This window comes from Scomber japonicus, chromosome 13 (genome assembly GCF_027409825.1).
Source record: "Scomber japonicus isolate fScoJap1 chromosome 13, fScoJap1.pri, whole genome shotgun sequence".
In the NCBI taxonomy this organism is placed as follows: Eukaryota; Metazoa; Chordata; class Actinopteri; order Scombriformes; family Scombridae; genus Scomber; species Scomber japonicus.
The window spans coordinates 18055694-18077302 of record NC_070590.1 but is presented as its reverse complement, the minus strand read 5'-3'; the positions used below and the strand labels follow the sequence as shown (position 1 = coordinate 18077302).

General features: G+C 39.6%; 1 protein-coding gene across 1 annotated transcript in view; it reads left to right on the top strand.

The window, feature by feature from the left end:
- Positions 1–20331, top strand: part of LOC128371886 (protocadherin Fat 3) — a 62230-nt gene extending 41899 nt beyond the window's left edge. The window contains exons 35-52 of the mRNA XM_053332272.1: positions 28–242; positions 325–462; positions 654–797; positions 887–1084; positions 1671–1948; positions 2041–2603; positions 3066–3197; positions 3329–3486; positions 3618–4143; positions 4469–4622; positions 5952–6108; positions 7121–7537; positions 9037–9292; positions 13934–14023; positions 14801–14860; positions 15151–15189; positions 17675–17740; positions 18969–20331. Of these exons, the coding sequence (XP_053188247.1) occupies positions 28–242; positions 325–462; positions 654–797; positions 887–1084; positions 1671–1948; positions 2041–2603; positions 3066–3197; positions 3329–3486; positions 3618–4143; positions 4469–4622; positions 5952–6108; positions 7121–7537; positions 9037–9292; positions 13934–14023; positions 14801–14860; positions 15151–15189; positions 17675–17740; positions 18969–19729 (4352 nt within the window). The 3' untranslated portion in view covers positions 19730–20331. The remainder of the gene's footprint in view (positions 1–27; positions 243–324; positions 463–653; positions 798–886; positions 1085–1670; positions 1949–2040; positions 2604–3065; positions 3198–3328; positions 3487–3617; positions 4144–4468; positions 4623–5951; positions 6109–7120; positions 7538–9036; positions 9293–13933; positions 14024–14800; positions 14861–15150; positions 15190–17674; positions 17741–18968) is intronic.
- The last annotated feature ends 1278 nt before the right edge of the window (positions 20332–21609 follow it).

Here is a 21609-nt window from a genome sequence, read left to right as displayed (position 1 = left end):
AGTGTTTGTCCATGCACTATGTTTTAGGCTCTATTTCTGTGGCTGATGATTTGGATTTTGAGTTGTGTAAGGACTACTACCTGACCATTGAGGCCTGGGACAGTGGCAACCCCCCTCTCAGCACTGCTACCATGGTAACCATTGAACTCATGGATGTTAACGACAACTCTCCAGCCTTCAGTCAAGACATCTACAATGTTCTAATCAGTGAAGATGCAACTGTTGGACAGACAATTACAAGGGTAACATTTGGTCTTAATTTGTTGTCCATCCTTTTTGTTTGCCTCTGTTTTTGTTAAGTTTAATTTTCTCTTTTCATTTTAGGTATTGGCAGAGGACCTGGACAGCCAAGTGAATGGGCGAATCACCTACTCTATCCTGAAAGGTGACCGGAGTAACCACTTCTGGATTGACCCTGTGACAGGACTACTCAAAGTCAATAAGCGGCTTGACAGGGAACTAGTAAGGATGCATATTTAAGTACAATATCTCATAAACAATCAATAGTAATTTTCTGGTTCATGAGCACAATCTAGACAGGTCCCTTCAAGGTCAACACCTAATAAAGTCATATTATGCAAGTGCTTGCCATACTGTCTAATACATACAGATGCCGTGACACTCCCCCCCCCCCCCCCCCCCGCTTCGTTTAGATATCCAGGTACTCTTTGTCAGTGCAAGCGTTCGACAGTGGCTCTCCTGCCATGTCATCCACCACCACCGTTAACATCGACATATCTGACGTTAATGACAACCTTCCTGTCTTCACCCCGCCCAACTCCACAGCCGTCATACAGGTCTGTGAGTGCTTGCTGATGTACGTGTTTTTTTTCCTTTGCCAGCTTAATCTCAAATTCCCTCCATACTCCATTCTCCATACTTCCAGCTACACCAAGCTGCTGGCACCACCTTGCTGAAGCTGTCAGTCAGCGATAAAGACTCCTCTAGAAATGGCCCTCCCTTTGAGTTTCGCATTGTTTCTGGAAACGAGGGAAATTTCTTCTCACTGGACCAGACTGGAACTCTCAGGTCTAACCGTGTGTTTGGTCCTGAAGCCCCCAGAGAGTTCACCCTTGAAATCCAGGTAAAGGACGGGTGTGTTTTTTTAAACCACTATTTAATCAGGAAGGGTTGGCTGAAAAAAAGTTACACACAGTCAACACTGGGAGCTGCCCATTACTTATAAACTCTCTCACTGTTAGCTGCTAAATCAGGCTATTAGAGTCTTGGGCTTAAAGAGCAGCCTTATGCAAACATATTTCTGTAATGGAGAAGCTATTAACACCACTAAAATGATGGCATAAAAGTAGTATCCTAAAATACTGGTCGCTTTAAGTCAATGTGTAATATTGATATAAATATATCTTTTTTCAAGTTCCAACCACAGGGACATCTATATTTTTTGTTCATGTATTTTTTTAATATTCAGTGATGGAGATGCCAGGAGAATGAGAGTCAATATCAAAAGACCATATAGCAATCTTATCATATGACCTTCTTTAATGTTCTATAACCATCTGTCATCATCTTCCCAAGTAAGAAATGTTGTTCATATGCAACCAGCAGTAATACATTAAAATATGTAACCTTAAATGGTTCTTAATATTTCAGCAGACCTGTCATTTCTTAGATTTGCGTTACTGAAAATTAACTTTGTTTCGGTCTTTTAGGCTAGTGACTCTGGTAAGCCGCGTCTTACCTCTTCTTCCTGGGTGTTCCTGAGGGTCATTGGGAACAGTCAGTACAAACCTGCTGTCTCTCCCCTGGAAATCTTCATTGTCATGGGAACAGACACCTTCCAGGGAGGCCCAATAGGTCAGATCTACGCAACCGACCGTGACCCTAGTGATGTGTTGTCATATACCCAGAGGTCTCAGCCCAAGAGTATGTTTAAGATCAGCCGACAGGATGGCAGCATTGTGGCTCTGTCGGGCCTGGAACCTGGCAGGTACTCACTACACAGACAGATGAAACATTTTGTTTCAAATTACATTTTGGTTCATTACAGAGTTCACGCCTGCTTGTCTTCTCTGTCATCAGATACCAGATGAATGCTACAGTGAGTGATGGACGTTTTGCTGTGATAGCTGATGTGTCAGTCCAGGTCGAGCAGGTGACAGATGTGCTGCTGCGTAGTGCCCTGACCCTACGATTCAGCTCCCTGTCCCCGGAAGACCTGCTGAGTCGCTACCTCAGCCAGATCAAACTCATGTTACGGGGACTAGCTGGTTGGAAATGGTCACCGGGACAACAAGATCCCCTCCACACACTCACTGTACAGCCAGTGATGGGGACATCTGACGTTGACTTAGTTTTGGCCATGGAGAGGCCAGAGACATCAAGCAGTGGAAGGATGGGTGGCTTCTACTCTCAGCAAGAGATGGCTGGGAAGCTGGAGGAAGCAGCAGCGCGGGGTCAGATTCGGGGTGTCCTAGCTGGGGCAGTGGTGGTGAGCAATGCTTGCTCTGGGGAGCTGGACTGTGGGGACAGGGCATGTGAACAGACACTGGTGATGGATGGTGGCTCACTGGTAACCTACAGCACAGAGAGGGTCAGCTTGGTGTCACCAAGCTTCAGCCGTACGGAGACCTGCACCTGCCCTGGTAAGCACTGAACTCACTCACTACTCTTGTAATGCACATTCTTAGCAAATAAATTGTTGCTCGATATCTGTCATACCTGCTTGTCAGATTTATTACTAGTATGAATCAGTAGTTTTGACATAAAAATTGTATGTCTAAATGAATATAAATGCATTTGTGAGTATTTATCTACATGCATTTTTTTATTATTATGTCAGCCTGATTTTTCTGACTCTTTGTATTTGAATTTTTACCTAACTAGGTTGTGAAAAATTGGAATCATAGAAATAGCATAATATTTCTTGATAAATCTGATAGATAAAACATACAGAGAGAAAGACAGACCCTATAGATAGATAGATACAAAGATGCAAACATACATTAAATAATACAATATATTTAAAGGTTTAATTTTTCAGTCATATTCTGACTCCATTAATGTATTATTTTCTCATTTTCCTGTATGTACCCCTTTCCAAACAGGAGGGACATGCCCCACCCCATTAGAGCTTTGTGAAGGTCAGTCCTGTCCAGCAGACATGCAGTGTGTTCGCTCTGGTCCTACAGCGCCATCTGTCTGCCAGTGTCATCCTGACAGGCTAGATGAGTGTGCAGGTATGATTTGATCCTTCTTTATGCTTGACATTTGGACCACTTCTGTATATGATTTAATTATGTACCTGGCCTTCGATAAGTTGGAGGCCTCTTATGTTAATCATGTGCTTCTATGTTTTGTGAATGTGTAGGTCAAACCTCACTGAGTTTCTCTGGAAACAGTTACATCAAATACAGAGTAACAGACAGTGGCCAAAGTGGAGAGATGAAGCTTGGCCTGAGGATTAGAACACTTCAGAGAAGAGGAGTCATTATGTTTACTCGTGTTAACCCCTGTACAATGCTCAAGGTAAACAGATTTACATGTAATTGCTGCACTTTACTGTATTACTTCTCAATGCCAAATCCACTATGGAAACATGTACTTTATTTCACTCACATCATTTTAAAAGGTACAATTATTTTCTCTTTTTTTCACAGATTGAAGGGGGTAGACTGTGGTTCCAGTTGGACTGTGACAACACCCTTGGCATTATGGGTATCTCTGGCAGACCAATAAACGATGGCCTCTGGCATGCTGTATCCTTAGAGCTAACTAGGAACTACACCCTCCTGTCATTGGATGACAGCTATGTAGAGCGTCGCCGAGCAGCCAGAGCCCCCATTCGCCTCTGGCCTCTGGCCCCAGATTCCTCCTTCTTCTTTGGGGCCCAGGTTAGGCCACCTACTGGGCAAGGTGAGAGACCAAGCCCAGGCACAGGGGGAAGCCAGGGAGGGCCAGGAGACCGTGGAGCGAGGGACCCACCGAGAGCACAGGACGGCTTCCAGGGCTGCCTGGGCTCACTGATGCTGAACGGTAACGAGCTGCCACTCCAGAATAAGAGAAGCCGTTACGCTGAGATAGCTGGGCTGAGTGAGGTCAAACTGGGCTGTGTGCTCTATCCAGATCCATGCGTCAGCCAGCCATGCCTCAACGGGGCCATCTGCAGCAGCCTGCCCTCTGGAGGTGTGTGTAGATGAAAATGTGTGTGGGTGTTGTGTTGTTGTATAAATACATAACATTACATGCATAAAAAATGTTTCCACAATAAACTAAATCTGTCTGTCTTCATCACCTGAGTGTCCATTTGAGCATTTTCAGTATTTTCCATCATTTTAGTTTGATGGCTTGTTGGTGCTGTAGTGACTATCCACTTGTTTAGTCTGAATTGCACTTAAAAACTCATGAATGAAAACATATGCTACCAACAGGATGTATTATTAATATAATTTATTAATATTCATGATAACGCACATCATTATTTAACAATTTTTGAATCTCTCTCCAACAGGCTTCATGTGCAGTTGCAGTGCTGGCTTCACTGGGGGGCGCTGTGAAATTGAATTGACATCCTGCATGCCAAACCCATGTCAGAACGGTGGAGACTGCAAGCCTGTAGGCAGCGCATTCCTCTGTGGCTGTCCTAGAGGACTCGGGGGACTTATGTAATATATAATAGCCTGCAGTCACAGACACACACACACACACACACACACACAAAGCGTTGAAAAACGGTATGCATAGTATGCACTTAATGACAGTCAGGGTAGTGGTGTTTGCGACACATTAAAAATCTACATCTCCCTTCTCATAGGCACTCATACACAGGGCATGTGTCGGCAAAAACACACACACTCATTAACTTGCATTAGTACCCCGGCTCCGACTATGTTGTTTTAGTCATTACTGTGTGAGATAATTAGTGTTTCTAATTTAATTCAGCATAATTTTGGTTGAAAACCCTATGATCATTCTCTAGCTCTGTTCTTAATTACAGCTCGCTAATTGCCTTTGAAATAACCTCTCTGCTCATGTTGTGCTTTGGTTGTTCAGTGGAGCCTCCACTAGAGAGCACTTCTCCCTCAAAGGAGAAGATGAGTTCTTCATGCTTTCGACAAAAACGTAAAAATATATTTGATGTAGTTGGATTAAATTAGATTTGTCTTAATAATACTTCTCAAGAAAATTCAACTTTTTTTTTTTTTTTAATCAGGCAGCAGGTTGTTCAGATCATTATCATTTCAAGATAAACACAGATTGATACCATTGTTATAGCAAATATCACATGCTGCCACATGCACGCAACCACAAGCTGTGAAATATGTGCAACTGTTCAATATAAAATCCCTTTTTAAAAGCTAAACCATAGGAATACAATTAAAGTATAACACAACATGCTGAATTCACAAAGTACATCAATTAAATGTGCATTATTCATTTTTTTTAAATATTAATGAGCAGATATCAACAGTTAATATATCTAGGTCTTGTTAAATGAACTGCATATGACTTCCTATACTTTTATCATTTAAACTTTGCAGTTGTTCAAGAAAGCTTTATGTAATACTCAAAGTGATTTTTCTTCTTGCATCCAAGGCCAACTCTTGTTGGCCTTGGATGTATTTTGTATTTCCATCACAGCAGGGCACCATGTTTGAAATGACAGTCTATGATGAGTGTGCATGTGTGTGGAGTAAAACAACGTTTGTGATTTTCTTTCAGAATTTAACATCCTTATCTAAGAGTATGAGTATGTATGCATGTCTGTTTCTTTAAACCAGAACTATATAAATGAGGATAATGGGGCATCCATGAAGATAATCCCTTGATTTAGCGAAAGAAAGGCCCTCTGAAAAGACGATGTCTCTGAAGTTTTTTTCTGTCTCTCCTTTTAACTGTCACGCTTTCATTTTTTATTCTTCTCTTTCACTTTGATACAAATCATCTTCACCGCTCTCATGCATAGCAATTTATTTGTCTTTGCCTTTCTGCAGATGTGATGAGGATGTAGATGAGTGTGACCAGGAGGAATGCGGGAATGGAGGAACGTGTGTCAACACGTTTGGGTCATACTACTGTAACTGCTCGGAAGGGTATGAGGGGCAGTTTTGTGATGATCAGATGCCTGATGATCCAGGGGATGACACACAGGTATAGTATGAACAACATGTAAAACTGAATTTATGTAGATTATGCAAATCTTGCAAAAATGATTAAGTATAATCAAATGAGCTTTTTTGGATTGCTTTTTGTGCATTCAGCCTGCTCCTAATTGGACTTGGCGTTCTCAGTGATGCTGTTGAGAATTTTGAGTGCGCCATGGCCTCCCAAAAGGTTTATACACTAGCATGATATCTTTGTCTGTGCAGCAGATGAATAAAAGTGTGGTAATGGGTAAATCACAGCCTCCATTTGAAGTTGTCACACTCTTGACGTTTGTTTTCACACTGTATACCTTATATAGGTAGTGCAAGGTAGTGGTAGTGCATATTGTAAGAATGAAGATGCTTTAATTATTCCCTAGAAGACTGTCACTGTATTAGCAGAAAAGTAACCATAATCATGCTGCTTTTACAACTAGTGGCTTTATTGATGTTTTAAAGGACATTTGAAGGTGGCTTGCTAGAAATAAAGCTCAACAAAGCTCCTCGTGTTACAGCTGGAGTTGATTTGCTTCATATTGTATTAAAACACAAATCTGTAGAATTATCAGTATCATTTTCTTCTCCTGCAAGACCAGAAATGTAATTGTTCTAATCCTTTGCAGTGCTTAGAGTGTGATGTGATGAAGTCTCACAAAATCTTAATTTTGCACTGCAAAAAAGCTGAAGAAAAGATGATTTCTGTCATAAAACATTTGTGATGCTGGTGGACTTTGCACTGTGTGATGGACTGCACTGTTTGTACCATTGCACATAATTATACAGATCTCATATGGCTCCCTGGATAATTTAAAGGGATCTGTACTTACAAGAAAAAGCTAGATTTGTCACTTGACATCTGTTCTTTTTAGGGATAATCTACATTTTTAACATTCAGCAACATGTGCAGAGTGTTCTTGAATACTCAACATGAACATGTCTATGCTGCCACCATGCAGTGACAGTGTATGCTTTCTTTTCTTGTGGAATTGAAAAAAAACCTCTCTCTATATGTGCCACAGGCGGAGCCCCTGTCTTACGTCGGACCTGGAGAGATCATTGGAATTGGGGTCCTTGCCTTTGTCATTATTCTTCTCCTCATACTCTTCGTTGCCTTTAGGAAAAAGATCAAATTCAGAAAAGACTCAGTCCCAGGCCCAGGGACTCAGGCTGTGATGGGAGTTTCAGCTATTTCCACAGAAACCAGCTATATGCTGCATAAGACTGGCATGGGGGCAGAAGGGATTGAGTTTAAAGCAGTGCGTGTGTCAGGTTCACCAGGGACCACAAGCACCTATGGTGAGGTGGGAGCCAGCACTGTGGGTCCTCCCCAAGTCATGGTACGTCCGACTGCCCACTCCCCTCTACCTGGAGGACACAGCAACCAGGGCATGAGGAGCAGGGATGGTGACAAGGCCACCTCCAGTGAGGGTAGTCAGGTATGCAAATGTGTGCTTGGGCATGTAGTAATGGTGACAGTTTATTTTCTTTGACCCACACCAGAATTACAGAATTGTCATGACAATGTCATCGAAAATAACAACAAAATGTTATATTTGACTGTGCTTTCATACTACAAATTATCAAATAAGTGAGGTTGATATGATCTCTGAGACAAACATGTCAACAGTATGATTGCCAGGCAAGTTGAGTTGTTGTATCATTTACAGTGTGCTGCAACCTTTTAATATCAGGACAACACTTGTGTTTTATTATGATACAACACTACTCAAAATCCCAGGCAATATTAAATTTTCATCATGATATCAATATTTATGTTCTCCCAGTATATCCTCTAGCTCCTCATTTTGATGAGGCTGTGCTTCTGTAATTCAGTTGTTTTCCTTGTTATTATTTGAAAAAAAAAAGATTAGCACCTGTATTATGCATATTCTTACACAGCCATAGGAAAAACATTCATAGTGTGCTTGAGGAACAGAGTTTGTCAATGATTTAAAAAATGATAATAATAATAATAATAATAATAATAATTATTATTATTATTATTATTATTATTATTATTATTATTATTTGTATTTATTTATTTTTATTTATTTTTAATGCCTGACTACCACACCCCTGCTGTATTGTTGAAAAATCCCCCCACCAAAAGGATCTGACCTGGAGACACTGAGATGAATGGACTGGAAGAAAAACACATACACTTTACCAGTCTTCATGGATTTTCCACATAAAAAGTTGCCAACAGAGCTATTGATGCTTTAGTGTGGCTTTTAAAGAAACACTTAAAGTATAAAGTTTGTGACATTCTATATTTTTGTTACTGGAAGCAAATCCCATGAAAAGAGCAAAGCCAACATACGTTAGTCTGTCTCTCAAAACATTCCAACTTTTCATCCCTGAGAGTTGCTCTAAACCATAAGATTTATATCTTTTTAAATGTGTCACATATAGTGTACTGTACTATCAATTTGAAACATTCTAAAACAGCTGGTCACTGTAGTGTTTCGCTACTTTATTAAAACAGCAGCAAATTGCACATTTGTTGGAAAATATTTTCAGCTGCAGACTTTTTATGGCAGCAGAACGTTGTATGTTTGGTTGACAGAATATAAGAATGATAATACATTTTATTTATAAAGCACTTTGCAATTCCAAAGGAAAACTGCTACAAGACAAACAAAACAAAAACAAAACATAAAACATCAGAAAATAATTAAAATACAAAAGATCTATTAAAAAGAAATGTTTTAAGTCCCTTTTTAAAAGTCTCAATAGACTGTGGTGCCCTCAGCTGTTCGGGAAGGGCGTTCCACAGATGAGGGACAACTGAACAAAATGCTGGATCACCCGTGGTGCTGAGCCTAGTCTTGGGGAGGAGGAGGCAATTTGAATTTGTAGAGCGGAGGGTTCAAATTGAGGTTGATAGGACATTTCATTATAATGAATCCTATGCTGTTTTCTTCCATCTCTACAGATGAGCAGCTTCCTCTCAGATATGTCTAATATCCGAGGTGTGGCCAATAGGAGGGGCATCGCAGTGTGCAGCGTGGCACCCAATCTCCCTTTGGCATCGGCCTGTCGCTCAGAGCACAGTCCAGCCCACAAGGTGTCCTGGGAGGGCGAGGAAACAAGGGAGGAAGGGCTGGAGAGAGCAAGAGATGAGAGAGAGGAGGAATGGGGGCAGAGAGCTTTTGAGTTGGAGAGAACACAGAGAGATAACAGTCCACAGGGTAAGACTGCTACGACGTGCATGCACATCCACGCACACACTGATCAAAAAGGCACAGACCACATAGCACACAGGCCGTGAACTCATTGTGTTACATACCATCATCTCCACTGAGAGAGCTTATTTCACAGTGATCTATGCCTTTTGAACACACACATCAAAGAAAATTTCCCAGAGTAAGCAAGAGTGGTTAAGAAGTAATATGTTTTATTTTGCTATCATTCCATTTTAGTTTTAGTTTTTACTTCATGGGTGCTATAACATACTTTCTGTTACACTGCTAAAATTGGCAATTATGTCCTTTTGTATCAGGTTAACACTTTTACATCTCCCATGCACTTCTGTTCGAATGGTCAGGGTAATCAGCCAGAACTGATGTCCTCTGTTCTTGTCCTACTTTTGCTCAAAAAAGTTAAGTCAAAATCCAAGTAGTTGGAACATTTCCACTTAAAGTCAACTGTTCTTTTCTACAATCTTTCATCCAAGTTTGCAACTGAGAGGACAACAACCTGAGGGACAGTGGTAATATGTAGCTGTCAGATAATTCAACCTCCGTCTGATATTTAGCTTCCAACACTGTCAACAGCAAGAACACACTTAATAGTTTCCTCCCTGACAGTGAAATAAGTATGTTGAATCTCAGTGCTAAGGTACACTGTCTGTCACATACATCGATTCTCTCTCTAACCTGTGGTTTGAATTATAAAACCTGCAGTGGGATCTTCCTGCATGTTAATTATTGATTCCTTCCTGCGGGAATGGGAAATAGGCTATTTTATTTTTTCGCTCCCCTGTTGAGAGTGTGCACAAAAGAGAGAAAGCATGTGCCCCTAAGGGTCACCACAACCCATTAATTAACACCTGATTGAGAGTTAACTAATATCCTGATTATACATTTATGACTCCAGAGTTAACTGCCGGTTCAATTAAACAATCAGAAACTATGTATTTATGTATTAACAGCTCAGTAACCAAAAACAAGTATGATAATGAATATTTCAATACATGGACACAAGTCAATAAGTGAGATACTAACTAACAAGGGAACATATTGGTTGTTTTTCTGTCACTACCTGCTGCCTCATGAATAAATAAAATCGAATGAATAATTAAATACTTGGAAAACACAATTATGATCTCAAAAATATAGTAGTTATATGATGCTCCAACTAAGACTGTGTCAATTAAGGGTGGAATTACAGAGACCTTGTGCTAATTAATGAATGTATAGGTAACTTAATTCAACTTAATTAAATATTAATAAATTACCTGAAATGTGAAGTTTCACTTTTTCAAGGACAGGCAGGTTTAGTCAGAATTGCATGGTGAATGCCAGAGTAACATAGAAGGATTTTTTGATGGCTCTCACACCTGGAAAAGTGAAGGGGATTTAAAAAGTTGGGGACCAGGATGAGAATATGGTTTGGCTGAGTGTTAGTGGCAGGATTAGAGCAGGGGTTGGGAACATAACCTCAGGTACAGTATGTCTGCCAACGTTGGCACATGGCAGGGTAATCACTGGCACAACAATGAATGAGTGTGCAAGGAGAGAAAATAAATGGGAAAGAAAGAAGGAATTACTAAAAAGTTGACTTTTTTCACTTGATTATGTTGAAGTGTCTCATCTCCTGCATGCTGAATTAGACTGGTGACTGTTGTGCTGCCTTTCTTACTTAGTTTGATTGATGGCACTGCCTTACTGCTCACATTCCCACAGGAGCGATGCTCTTGTTCCATACGCATTGGACCGTGACCACCTAGCTTGGGTTCTGAAATCTAAAGTTGATATCCAGACAAGCTGGCCCTTGTGGACAGAGTACAGTTTTGGTTATAAGATGGGCCAAGGCAAGGCTACTTGCTTGCTGAATACCCAGGTTGAAGCACAATTTTGAAACCCTCAACAAAATTTTAGAAGATATGATAAGGCATGAGAGAAAAGGACATCCTGTGTCTAGTTATGAGTAATAGGCCACCAATCATGAAAGCTCTTAAGATAATCCATGTTACCAAGATACGCAATATAAACACATTTTTTGTTACTTTGCAAAACAGGGAAAAAGAATACTAATCGTTATGTTTAAAGGAAGAGTTGAAAGATCTAGAAATAATAGCAGAATGGCATTGGGTGTAGCATCATATAGCAATGTAGATCTGATGACTGACTTTTGGTGTTGATACTTTTTTCATTGTAGAACTTTAAGGAACAGAAACATATTTTTATACAACTCCTTTTTTTCCCCCACGCATATTGTCTGTAGCAAAGTTACAATTAGATAAGGAAATGTGTGATCAAGATTCTGATTAAGCCTTCACTGCAAACTTTCAATAATACTCATTTTTACACATAGTAGAATTTGATTACCCAGTTTATTTTCTTTCTGGTCTTGTATGTGTTCCACATACAAACATACAGCCTATTTGGTTTGCCAAAAGTTACTTTTAATCATATCAACAAAGCTGCCAGTTCAACCAGCTTTATTTTATTTTTCTCTTTTATTTTCTAGTATCTCTTTCTCAATTTGAAAACTAACGTGAAATCAAGCGTTTCATTGCTTTTAGATTACAGCACCTAGCAGGGCTTAAGTACTAGTCTGGCTTAGCAGACAGTCTTATAGGCCTACATGCCTCCATCAGTAGTTTTGTGACACATCAGTACCTGCTCAGCCCCTCAAGCCGTTAATTTACACACAATTACTCAGATGCAGTATTGAGTGATTTGAAATAATACAGCCCATTAAGCAACAGCTCAGCAAAAGGAAAAGAGTGTCAGGGAGAATACTGATTTCTTACTTTTGCCTCTAAAGGCATGTACGTTAGGGCTACCTGGAGACCCTGAGGCTGGTAACATGGTCCAAATGGAATTTATTCTGATTTGTTCTTGCAGAATAAATGTCAGGTTTGTGCCTGGAAGTGGCTGCTATAGTGTGAGCTGGCCAGCTTCCCTAACCCTAACCCATGCAGCCTTGTTCATCACTCAACTTTCCACCCTTGCTTGCACCTGATAAACATTATCAACTTTGTCATGTGATTGGTTTTATGTTGGGTTGTGTTTTTCAATTGACCTCTAGTTTTGAGGAATTTTTTTTCACATCTGCTCCATTGAATTACACTAAAATGAGCATCTCTGTGGTCCTTAGCCTCTATGACTTTTTCGGCTGGCGCTGGTGGCTTTCAATTAGCAAAAAAGGAGTTGCAGTGGGTGTTCTTGGATTTCTTGAAAATGCTGTGCTCCAAAGCAGACAGCCTTTGAGAACAGACCAAATTTCATTTGGAGTATGCTACAATCTTTAGGAATAAAGGTTTTGTTATGTATGTGACCCTGTAATCGACGGGTGACGCATCTTGGCTTTCTCTTTCCCTAATATAGGTAGCCACAAAGACAATTGATGGATGAGAAAGGATTGGTTCATACTCACATTCCCATATATACAATGAGAGACATTGAGAGTGCAATCATCCCCCCAGTTCACCCCGAGGATCCCTTTGTTGCATATGGGGAGATCAACAGTCATTGTTCTGTCAAGAAATGTACTCCAAAGTCAAGTCAAGTCAAGCTTTATTTATAAAGCACATTTAAAAACAACCTCAGTTGAACCAAAGTGCTGCACAGTTATTAAAATACAATATAATCACACACAATATAATAATACATTTAAAAACAATAAAGGAATAGTAAGAGCTCAATCTAAAACACTAAAATTAGAATAAAAATAAATAAAAAAGAGCAAAAATAAAAAGTAAGAAGCCAAGGATTCTCGCCTAGCTAGGACTGAACGCCAAGGAAAAAAGAGGAAAAGGAAAAAAGGTTTTCAGCAGTGTTTTAAAGTGCCCAACACTGTGCAGCTCAAACATGGAAAGGTAGGCTGTTCCACAGCTTGGGGGCCGCCACTGAGAAGGCTCTGTCCCCCCGAGTAGAGAGTCTGGACCGAGGTACAGCCAGGAGCAGTTGGTTTGTTGACCTAAGTGCTCTGGAAGTTCTGTGAGGCTGTACAAGCTCTGATAAATAAGATGGTGCCAGACCATTTAAACACTTAAAAACAATTAATAAAACCTTGAACTGGATCCTAAAATGAACAGGCAGCCAGTGCAAAGATGTAAGGACGGGACTGATATGATCATAACGTTTCTTTCCAGTCAGCAGGCGGGCGGCTGCGTTTTGAACCACCTGTAAACAGCGCAGTGCTGACTGGTCGAGACCAACAAGCAGAGTTACAGTAGTCTAAGTGTGATGTAACAAAGGTGTGAATAACTTTCTCGAAATCATTCCTGGGGAGATAAGCCTTTACTTTTGCTAGTCCAGCCAAAGCTTATGTAGTATGGGACTTCGGCAGGTTGAGTTGCAAATAAAGAGAATATTCATTAAAAGGGTAATTCAAGAGTGTGGAAGCCACGTATTAGTTCCACAATGAGATTTTTTCATAGCCAGGATGGACAGAAGGAATAATTACAGCATTCAATAACTCTGTATTAGATATACTGTATTGTACTTAAAAACATCTGATAATGTCCTGTACAATCTGTCTTCTTTTTGTGTTTACATTTGTGTGAAATATGCTAATAAGGTTAATAAGCTACGAAAATGGTTTGGAAATGACTCCAATGTCTCCATTTATGTGTGTGTTTTGTACAGTAGACTTGTCAGAGCTGGTAGATGAGGTGGCATGTTTCTCAGACTCTACCTCTGAGGAGCACTCCCTCAGTTCCTACACTTCTGAGTCCTTCGATGATAACGGTAAGACTCTAACACTAAAATCACACAACCCACTTTGCACTCCTTTTTTTTTCTTGTGAAATACTATATAATGTTTACCACATAATATCACTCTTCACAGACAGTCCGTGTAAAGAGGGGTCTAAGTACACAGTTAGACATTGACAAAAAAATGCTAGGAAAAACTGCTGTAGATGAAATTCACTGAATATATGAAAAGTCCACTTTGCATTTTTAATATAGTGCATTAACTTTATTAACATATTGAAAAGTAAGCAGATAATGGAAATGTTTCATGCAAAGTACCTTAATGTAATGGAATGCATATATAAAATGCATCACAGGTTATTGCAGGTCACTGGTGAGAGAAAAAAACTCTTTCTTATCCTTTTTCATGAAAACCATAGGGTATCCTATTTTCCCAGATAACTCAATACCATTGAGAAGGTAGGTAGAAGACAAACAACCCTAATGATAATGTGCATGTGTGTGTGGGTGTGTGTTTTCTGTGTGTAGGGTCGATGTCAATGCTCTGTTTCCTGTCTAATTACAGGAGCTACAGAGAAAGCAGGAGTGTTTTCCACTCCCTTATAGAACAGACACACACACACAGCCCATATACATGCAAATGTGTTGGCAAGATTTACACATCCTCTCTGTTCTCAACATGTGTGCTCATACAAGCTCACGCATTTATCTCATTTCAGTCACACCCAGCACACGAAACCTTACCCTATTCAGAAATGAGCTGACATTGTTTCTGCTCTTCTTCTTCTTTTCTGTCTGTATTCTTCCCAGCCTCCATAGTGACAGTCATACGCCTTGTCAACGATGCTGTTGATAATATTGAAAGTGAAGGTATAAAAGAATATATTCTGTTGACTCCTCTATCTCTTTTGAGTCTGCCAACCTGTTTGTTGGTTGGTGTAGCACTAAGATATAATGTAGTGAATGCAGCCAAGCCTTTGCTGTTGAATCCCTTGATCAATCCCCTTTTATTAAGAATAAAACATCTGCTGCTTTCTGATTTCTGATATTTCTGTCACTTTATGACACTGGATCCTTCTGTGTTTCAATTTTCCTCCTTTGGTTTCTGTGTTGTTTATCTCAGTCTGTCTCTGACTTTGGCTTTCTCTCACGCTTTGTAGTGTCAAACATGGATAAAGAACAGCGGCGGAACAGCCCTGGTGAGTGAGATGCAAAGCAACTGAAAAACATCGTATTAACTTGCCACCCCTTTGGCTTTATTGCTCAAGCTGTGATCCCAAAACTCAACCTTTTGTATTATTTTGTATTATTTCCTGTGAATACTTTTATCACACCCCATACAACAGCATAGATTACCATTTCTGTTCATGCCAAATCTTTGCAACCCAGACACTGAATGCAAATGTAGGGTCCCAGTGTTTTATGCTCACTGTCTTGCAACTACGATTGGTTTCTCATAGGTGATCTAACAAAAAGCAAAGGACAAAACATTCAATTTTAGATTTCTAATCACTGTCACTGTATTTTCACTAGTTAAAATAAAACTTTCCTAGCTGCAGATTATATTGTTGGACAGTCATGAATTCTAGAGCAAGAATGATAAATCCTGGCTTATTACAATATCTTGTTTATTACAGATTCATTCAGCAGTATTTTTTAACACGTAATATGCAATTACAAATTTACAATAAGAACAAAATGTAATATATCCTTATCAATAATAATGCTTATGTAGTGTTTAATGTTAGAAAATGAATATTAGCTGAGAAGATATACCAACATTGAAACTGGTGTGAAACTTTTCAACAATGACACAACTGGTGTCATTGTTGAAAATCCTTAATTGGGCTCTTTCATAAGTATTTTGATCAAAGGCCACATTGAAACCGTCTGGTGTCAAAAAGATAAAAAGAAACCCCACTTTTAAACACCTCTTTATAACTGTGTTTTTGCAATTTAACGAGACCAAAAGAGTGGCAAGTCCTCTCTAGTAATTCATCAGTTTTAGTATTCAGAACCTACAATTTCACATTCATGAACATCATATTAATATTTTGAGCTGATTAACATAATAGTTCAAAATCAGGACTGCAAGTATTTGGAGAAAGTAGCTTAGCAAAACATCTGTGCCAAAGTAAGTCAGCTACACCTGTTATATATGCCAGATATATGATTCAATATTTCACCTCATGCTGCTTATCTTATTGTCAGATTACAGTAACAGGTTGTGTTTCAATATGAATACTGTGAATTACTAATTAGGTTGAACTGTAGTGTTAGTACTTTCTTCACCAACACCAGCTGGTATAGATCTCAGCTGAATCTCACAGCTCTAATTATCTCTAGTTGTAATTACTTACAAATGTTGAAAACTAATCCAAAATCAATTCATCAAGGGATGCAAAAGGTTTTGGATGTGATAAGCAGATTCAATACTGAATTCAGGCTTTATAAAATACTCTTAAACCCCATCCCTATTTTCTACATATTACCAGTATAAGGCACACCTTTTTATAATCAAATAAAATATTAGGTCAGGTGTTAAATGTATTTATACATGTATGTATAAAGGTGTAACTCAGTTCCATATACAACATATACAAGTGCCTACAGTGTAAAGTTAATTGAGATCATTTGAATTATGTTAAGATTGAAAAGCTCAGTCATCTCGGGTATAACGGTCCTCACTTTAAGCAAAGAAGAGCTTTCACCTCGACCATGTAGAGTGTCTCAGTGGATTATAGGAGCACTTTGAGCCAAGCTCACATCCACACAGAATGGTAGAGGAGGAGGCAGCTTCAAACACTTTCTTTTTCACACTAAATGGGGGCATCATGTACAGCCTGAACACTTTCCACTCTTACTGAATGCTTGGTTTTGCTTATATAAAGACCATAGCAATCATGATCCAGGTGCACCTATCCCATTATATCCCTTTGTTCTCGTCAAAATCTGCTGCAGTCTTAAAAGAAAAAGATATTAATTGGATCATAGTTACCAAGTCTGTTTGTTCTCAGTTGCATGTAATTCACTAGGTCTACAAAGTATTTCATTACGTACCCAGAGCGGGACTGTGTTCATGCCTCTGTCACTGCATGTCTACTGAGCTACAAGAAGCTTTCTTTATTTTAGAGACAGATAATTAAATGGTGTATGACATTTTGTGCTCAGTAGATTATTCCAATTAACCCTTATTAACCCAATGAATTAATATAACACATGACCAAACATGTTATTTTGTATATATTCTCATATTTTTGCTCTCAAGTCAAGGGAGGTAAAAGAAACTACCGTGCTACAGAAACAATATAAAAATATACCAATATAATAAGAAAAAACGGAATAACTGATACATAACGAGTTGAACACAAGGATTCATGTTTGGCATTTGTAAACTAAAACTAAAATTGTTTTTCAGGTTGCATTTGGCATATCATTAATGCAGCTTGCATGAGATTGCATTATGTGTCCAATTACAGTGTTTTTTTTTGTCTGTTTACATGTATCAGCGATGCACTAAATGACTTTCGGCATGCCTCCCTCTCCTGTTATGTAGTGTGTTTTCTTCCATGTCATAATTCACCATGTCCTTCTGCGTTCAGTTGTGTCTATGAGTGGAGCATTTCATCATCAAAGGCTTCCTATCCCATGAGACATTTGTTTTGTTTTCCACTTCACTGACAGCAAGTCGCCACCTGCAGAGCAAAGATGAGATTTGTGTAGAGTTCATCAAAGAGTACATTGTGGATTGTAAGAACATTCATTTATACCCTCAGTCCCCTTACCCTTTCATTTGAGTTTACTTCATCCAGAAATAGGCACATTTCCACAGCATAGCATGCAGTTAGACCTCCCACATAGTTTTGGCATGTTGGCATGGCAGTCTATTAGAATCCTCTGTCCACACATGTCATGCATTATATACCAAGAGCTGGCACTGCTAATGAAGTGTACTCTCCATCCCACATAGAGTGTGACCTCTTTGGCTTCTCTCTTTTCATCAATATGATATTTTTTTCACTCACAGCTCATTAACCTAACCATGCATTATGCAACCTGCATGCTGTAGTTTGTAGGAAGTAGTGGATTAGTGTCACATTTTGTGTCAGTCCGTTTGTCAGCATGAACTCAGACATGGAAAAAGAAAAGGGATTTTGTTGACTGGTTTTATTTACACATTAATAAATACTAAATGGGAATTGGAGCAATTACCCACATAAACATGCAGGAGAAGTCCTACAGAAGCCACAGTGAACCCCGTAGTGACACAGTAAGAAACAAAGCCATTCACAAGCCTCCTGCTGCATCAGAGGCACAAACAAATACACTTGCATGCACAGAGACGTTCTTTTGCACACAAGTAACAAGCAAGACAGTTCTACGAAAATAAAAAGAGATCAAGGGAGTAAATAATAATGAGACGGAAAACTAAAGAGGAGAAAAAATAGAAACAAACACAACAAGCCAAAGTATGTATACTGGCCCATTATTAATGTAACGAAAAATGGATGCCATTTGTTCTTTTAAGCAAAAGAGGTTGTTTATTAGGAGGCAGTCAATTCTACATCCTGACACCTTGTGTCAAGTGTTCAGGCTTTAAAAGGTCAGAGATTCCATCGGCGTAATTGTGAACATCTTCAGATTATTTCCACCGCTAACTGATGCCCAGAAGCATCTCCACTAGTGTCACATCACTTACCTCCTGTAAATAAGATTGTTATGACACTATTGTTTTAGAAGTGATTTATTGATGTGACACCTGTCACTAGCTGACCCTGTTAGATAGATGATCTGATTCCTCACTCACACTACGTGGCGCAGAAACCAGTTTGTAACATAACACACACTTTGAATTTAAAACTACACCTTTGGAGTGATTTGGCAGCACTAGATTGTCCAGGGAATAAAGCATCAGGCTCCTACAACACTGTGTTAACGTGAACCCCTCTCTTAAAATAAAACATTTTTTTCTTCTCAGCATACCACTGGGAGTCTTCCAGTCAGACTTCAAGTTGGGTGTCACCGTCACGTCTGCGTCTGCCAGAGGTTGGATCCCATTACGACCTCAGCGACACCCAGCAGAACATCAGACGAGGCGGCAGCACACGCTCTCTCCAGCTGGACTACAGAGTGATGGGCCATAGTGGTGACAGGAGCCAAGAGCACGGACAGGAGACCTGCAGGAGGACCTTCCAGTGGGAGCGAAATCAGTCGGGTGAGTGGGAGAGAAAACGCATCCTGGACAGAGAAGAAAAGGGACGGCACGACGGGGAGGGAAAGAGCACAGGCAACAGGAGCAGAGACATGGGAGTATGCCAAGACCATAGAGACCACCAGCAGTCACACGGTCATGGCAGCTGCGAAGACAGCTCCTCGCCTGTGTATGAGGAATACAGAGAGTCCAACCTTGACCCAGAGCTAAATCAAGACACAGAGAGCCTGTATGACACTCTACCCCCGACTCGACGAGCCTACGAGGGATACCCGTCAAGTCCCCCAGGCCTCAATCTGCACCCGGCTCAACTTCTGCCTCCCCTGCGAGCTTGGGACTTACAGACAGGGGAGTGGACGGGTTCACAGGAGGATCGCGGAGGGCTCAGCTCCAGCAATCTGGCAGGTTCTGGGGACGAGTTAGAGAGACTACTGAATCTGGTGTCGCTTAGAGCCAGGAGAGCCACAAGAATAAACAGAGCCTCCACTGGATCTGAACCCACGGCAGGCTGGGATGGATTTAAATAAGCACAAGAGACTGTTTCCCTTATTAAGAGAGGCAGCAACTCCCCCTGATTAAACTTGACATTTATAATACTACACCGCTGGTCCACCACCTAAAATTAATTAAAGGATAATATTACCATATATACTTTGATTATTCCGCATTATTATTATCCTGCTGTAAGCAAACACAAATTTACCACCAACCCCCCCCCTGCTCATTTAAAGGCTAGAGGAATAAGAGGAAATATATACACTGTCTTGATGCTACCTGTGCTGCATGAGAGTTTGGCTATAAATCAGTGCTATTACATTTATTATTTATAGCATCACTGTAGCACAGCATTTATTAACATCAAATTAAGAAAGAATCCAGTGAGTTTCCGGTTTAGATCATACAGATGTATGCACATACAGTATGCTATCTTGTATTTCATACATCGGTCTGTTTGATCACACACATACAGTACAGACCAAAACACACACAATCATTTGTTTGCTCAAGTGTGTAATAATTTGTGCATTTCTTATTATTGTTGAAGCATGCTCGGGGTTGTTTTGGAGAGTAAAAACTGTTCACCCACATAACAGACATAGCCTCAGAGATGCTGTTAAGATTACTGTAAATTAATGCTAGGGGATTTAATGACTTAATTATTCTTTAATAATTTTTTAAAAATAATTATACCATTCATTTGTTTGGTTGCTTATTGTCTGTTCATAAACACAAGCATCAAGGGTGTCCAGCTCATATAACTATAATTAAATACATCGCTTTAGGTGATGCTGTTTTTTGTTGTTGTGCTTATGGCCTCTCATTTCAAATCATAATACCTGTCTTGCAATTATGAAGGTCAGTGTGAAGAAATATGAAGACTCACTTATCAATATAGATAATGATATTTCTCCCAATATACTTTGTATATATTACAAAGCTCAATGTTTACACAGTACTTCGGATAAAATTAAGACCACTTTACGCCTGGTATTAACATACAAGATGAATGTTCAAACACTGTGTACTGAAAGGCTTAGAGACTTATGTGGAAATACAGCCATGAAGTACAGAATAAGTCACCCAAAACATGTACACATGGTCGCTTTTGCCTCACTGATAGCGATAAATGCTGCTTTGTTCCTGGCTCACACATAAAACAGGAAATGGAAATGGAATTAAACTCTGTGTTTAACAACTCTGAAAGACAGGAAAAACAAACAGGTGGTAGGTAACTAGGAGTATTTAAGGATTAACACATTCAAAATGGCATTCCAGGACATTTGGGAACAAGCAATACCAGATATTTGCTGTCAGTTGGGTCTGACACATTTTGATTTATTAATGGCATCAGCTGCTAACTTCACCACATGTATTCCTGCTGAGAAATGTGACTTTGATTTTGATATGAAAAGGAGACAATGCATTTGAGAAAACAATCTCCATGCAGTGTTGGGGGAGGGGTGGGGGGGGGGGGGACTTCCATATCTCACTAAAGGATGTAAACAGAAAACAATTTACATAGCACTCTGTGTACTGAACTCTTGAAGGACAGAGCAGGTAAGTGCAAACACCCTTCTCAGATAATACAGCATCTACTGTACATAGTGAAGATGTAACACTGTGAAGGCATTATATGAAAGATGGCACTCAACACACAGGAAATTCAAGTGTGTGCTGTTATATAATTCAAATGGCTTCCTAAGAAATGAAAGCAAAAAACAACCCAAAAAGCCATTAAAAGCTAGTTTATGTTTTGAATGGCTTTTGTTATGCGAATGAAAGTAGTTGTTCTGCTTTCTTCAACAAGAGATAAAGCAAGAATGTTTTTTGACATGTTTTTTTTTCTTTGTTGTTTTGTTTTTTTTGGGGTTTTTTTGGGAGAAATTATTATATCACCCATAACCAC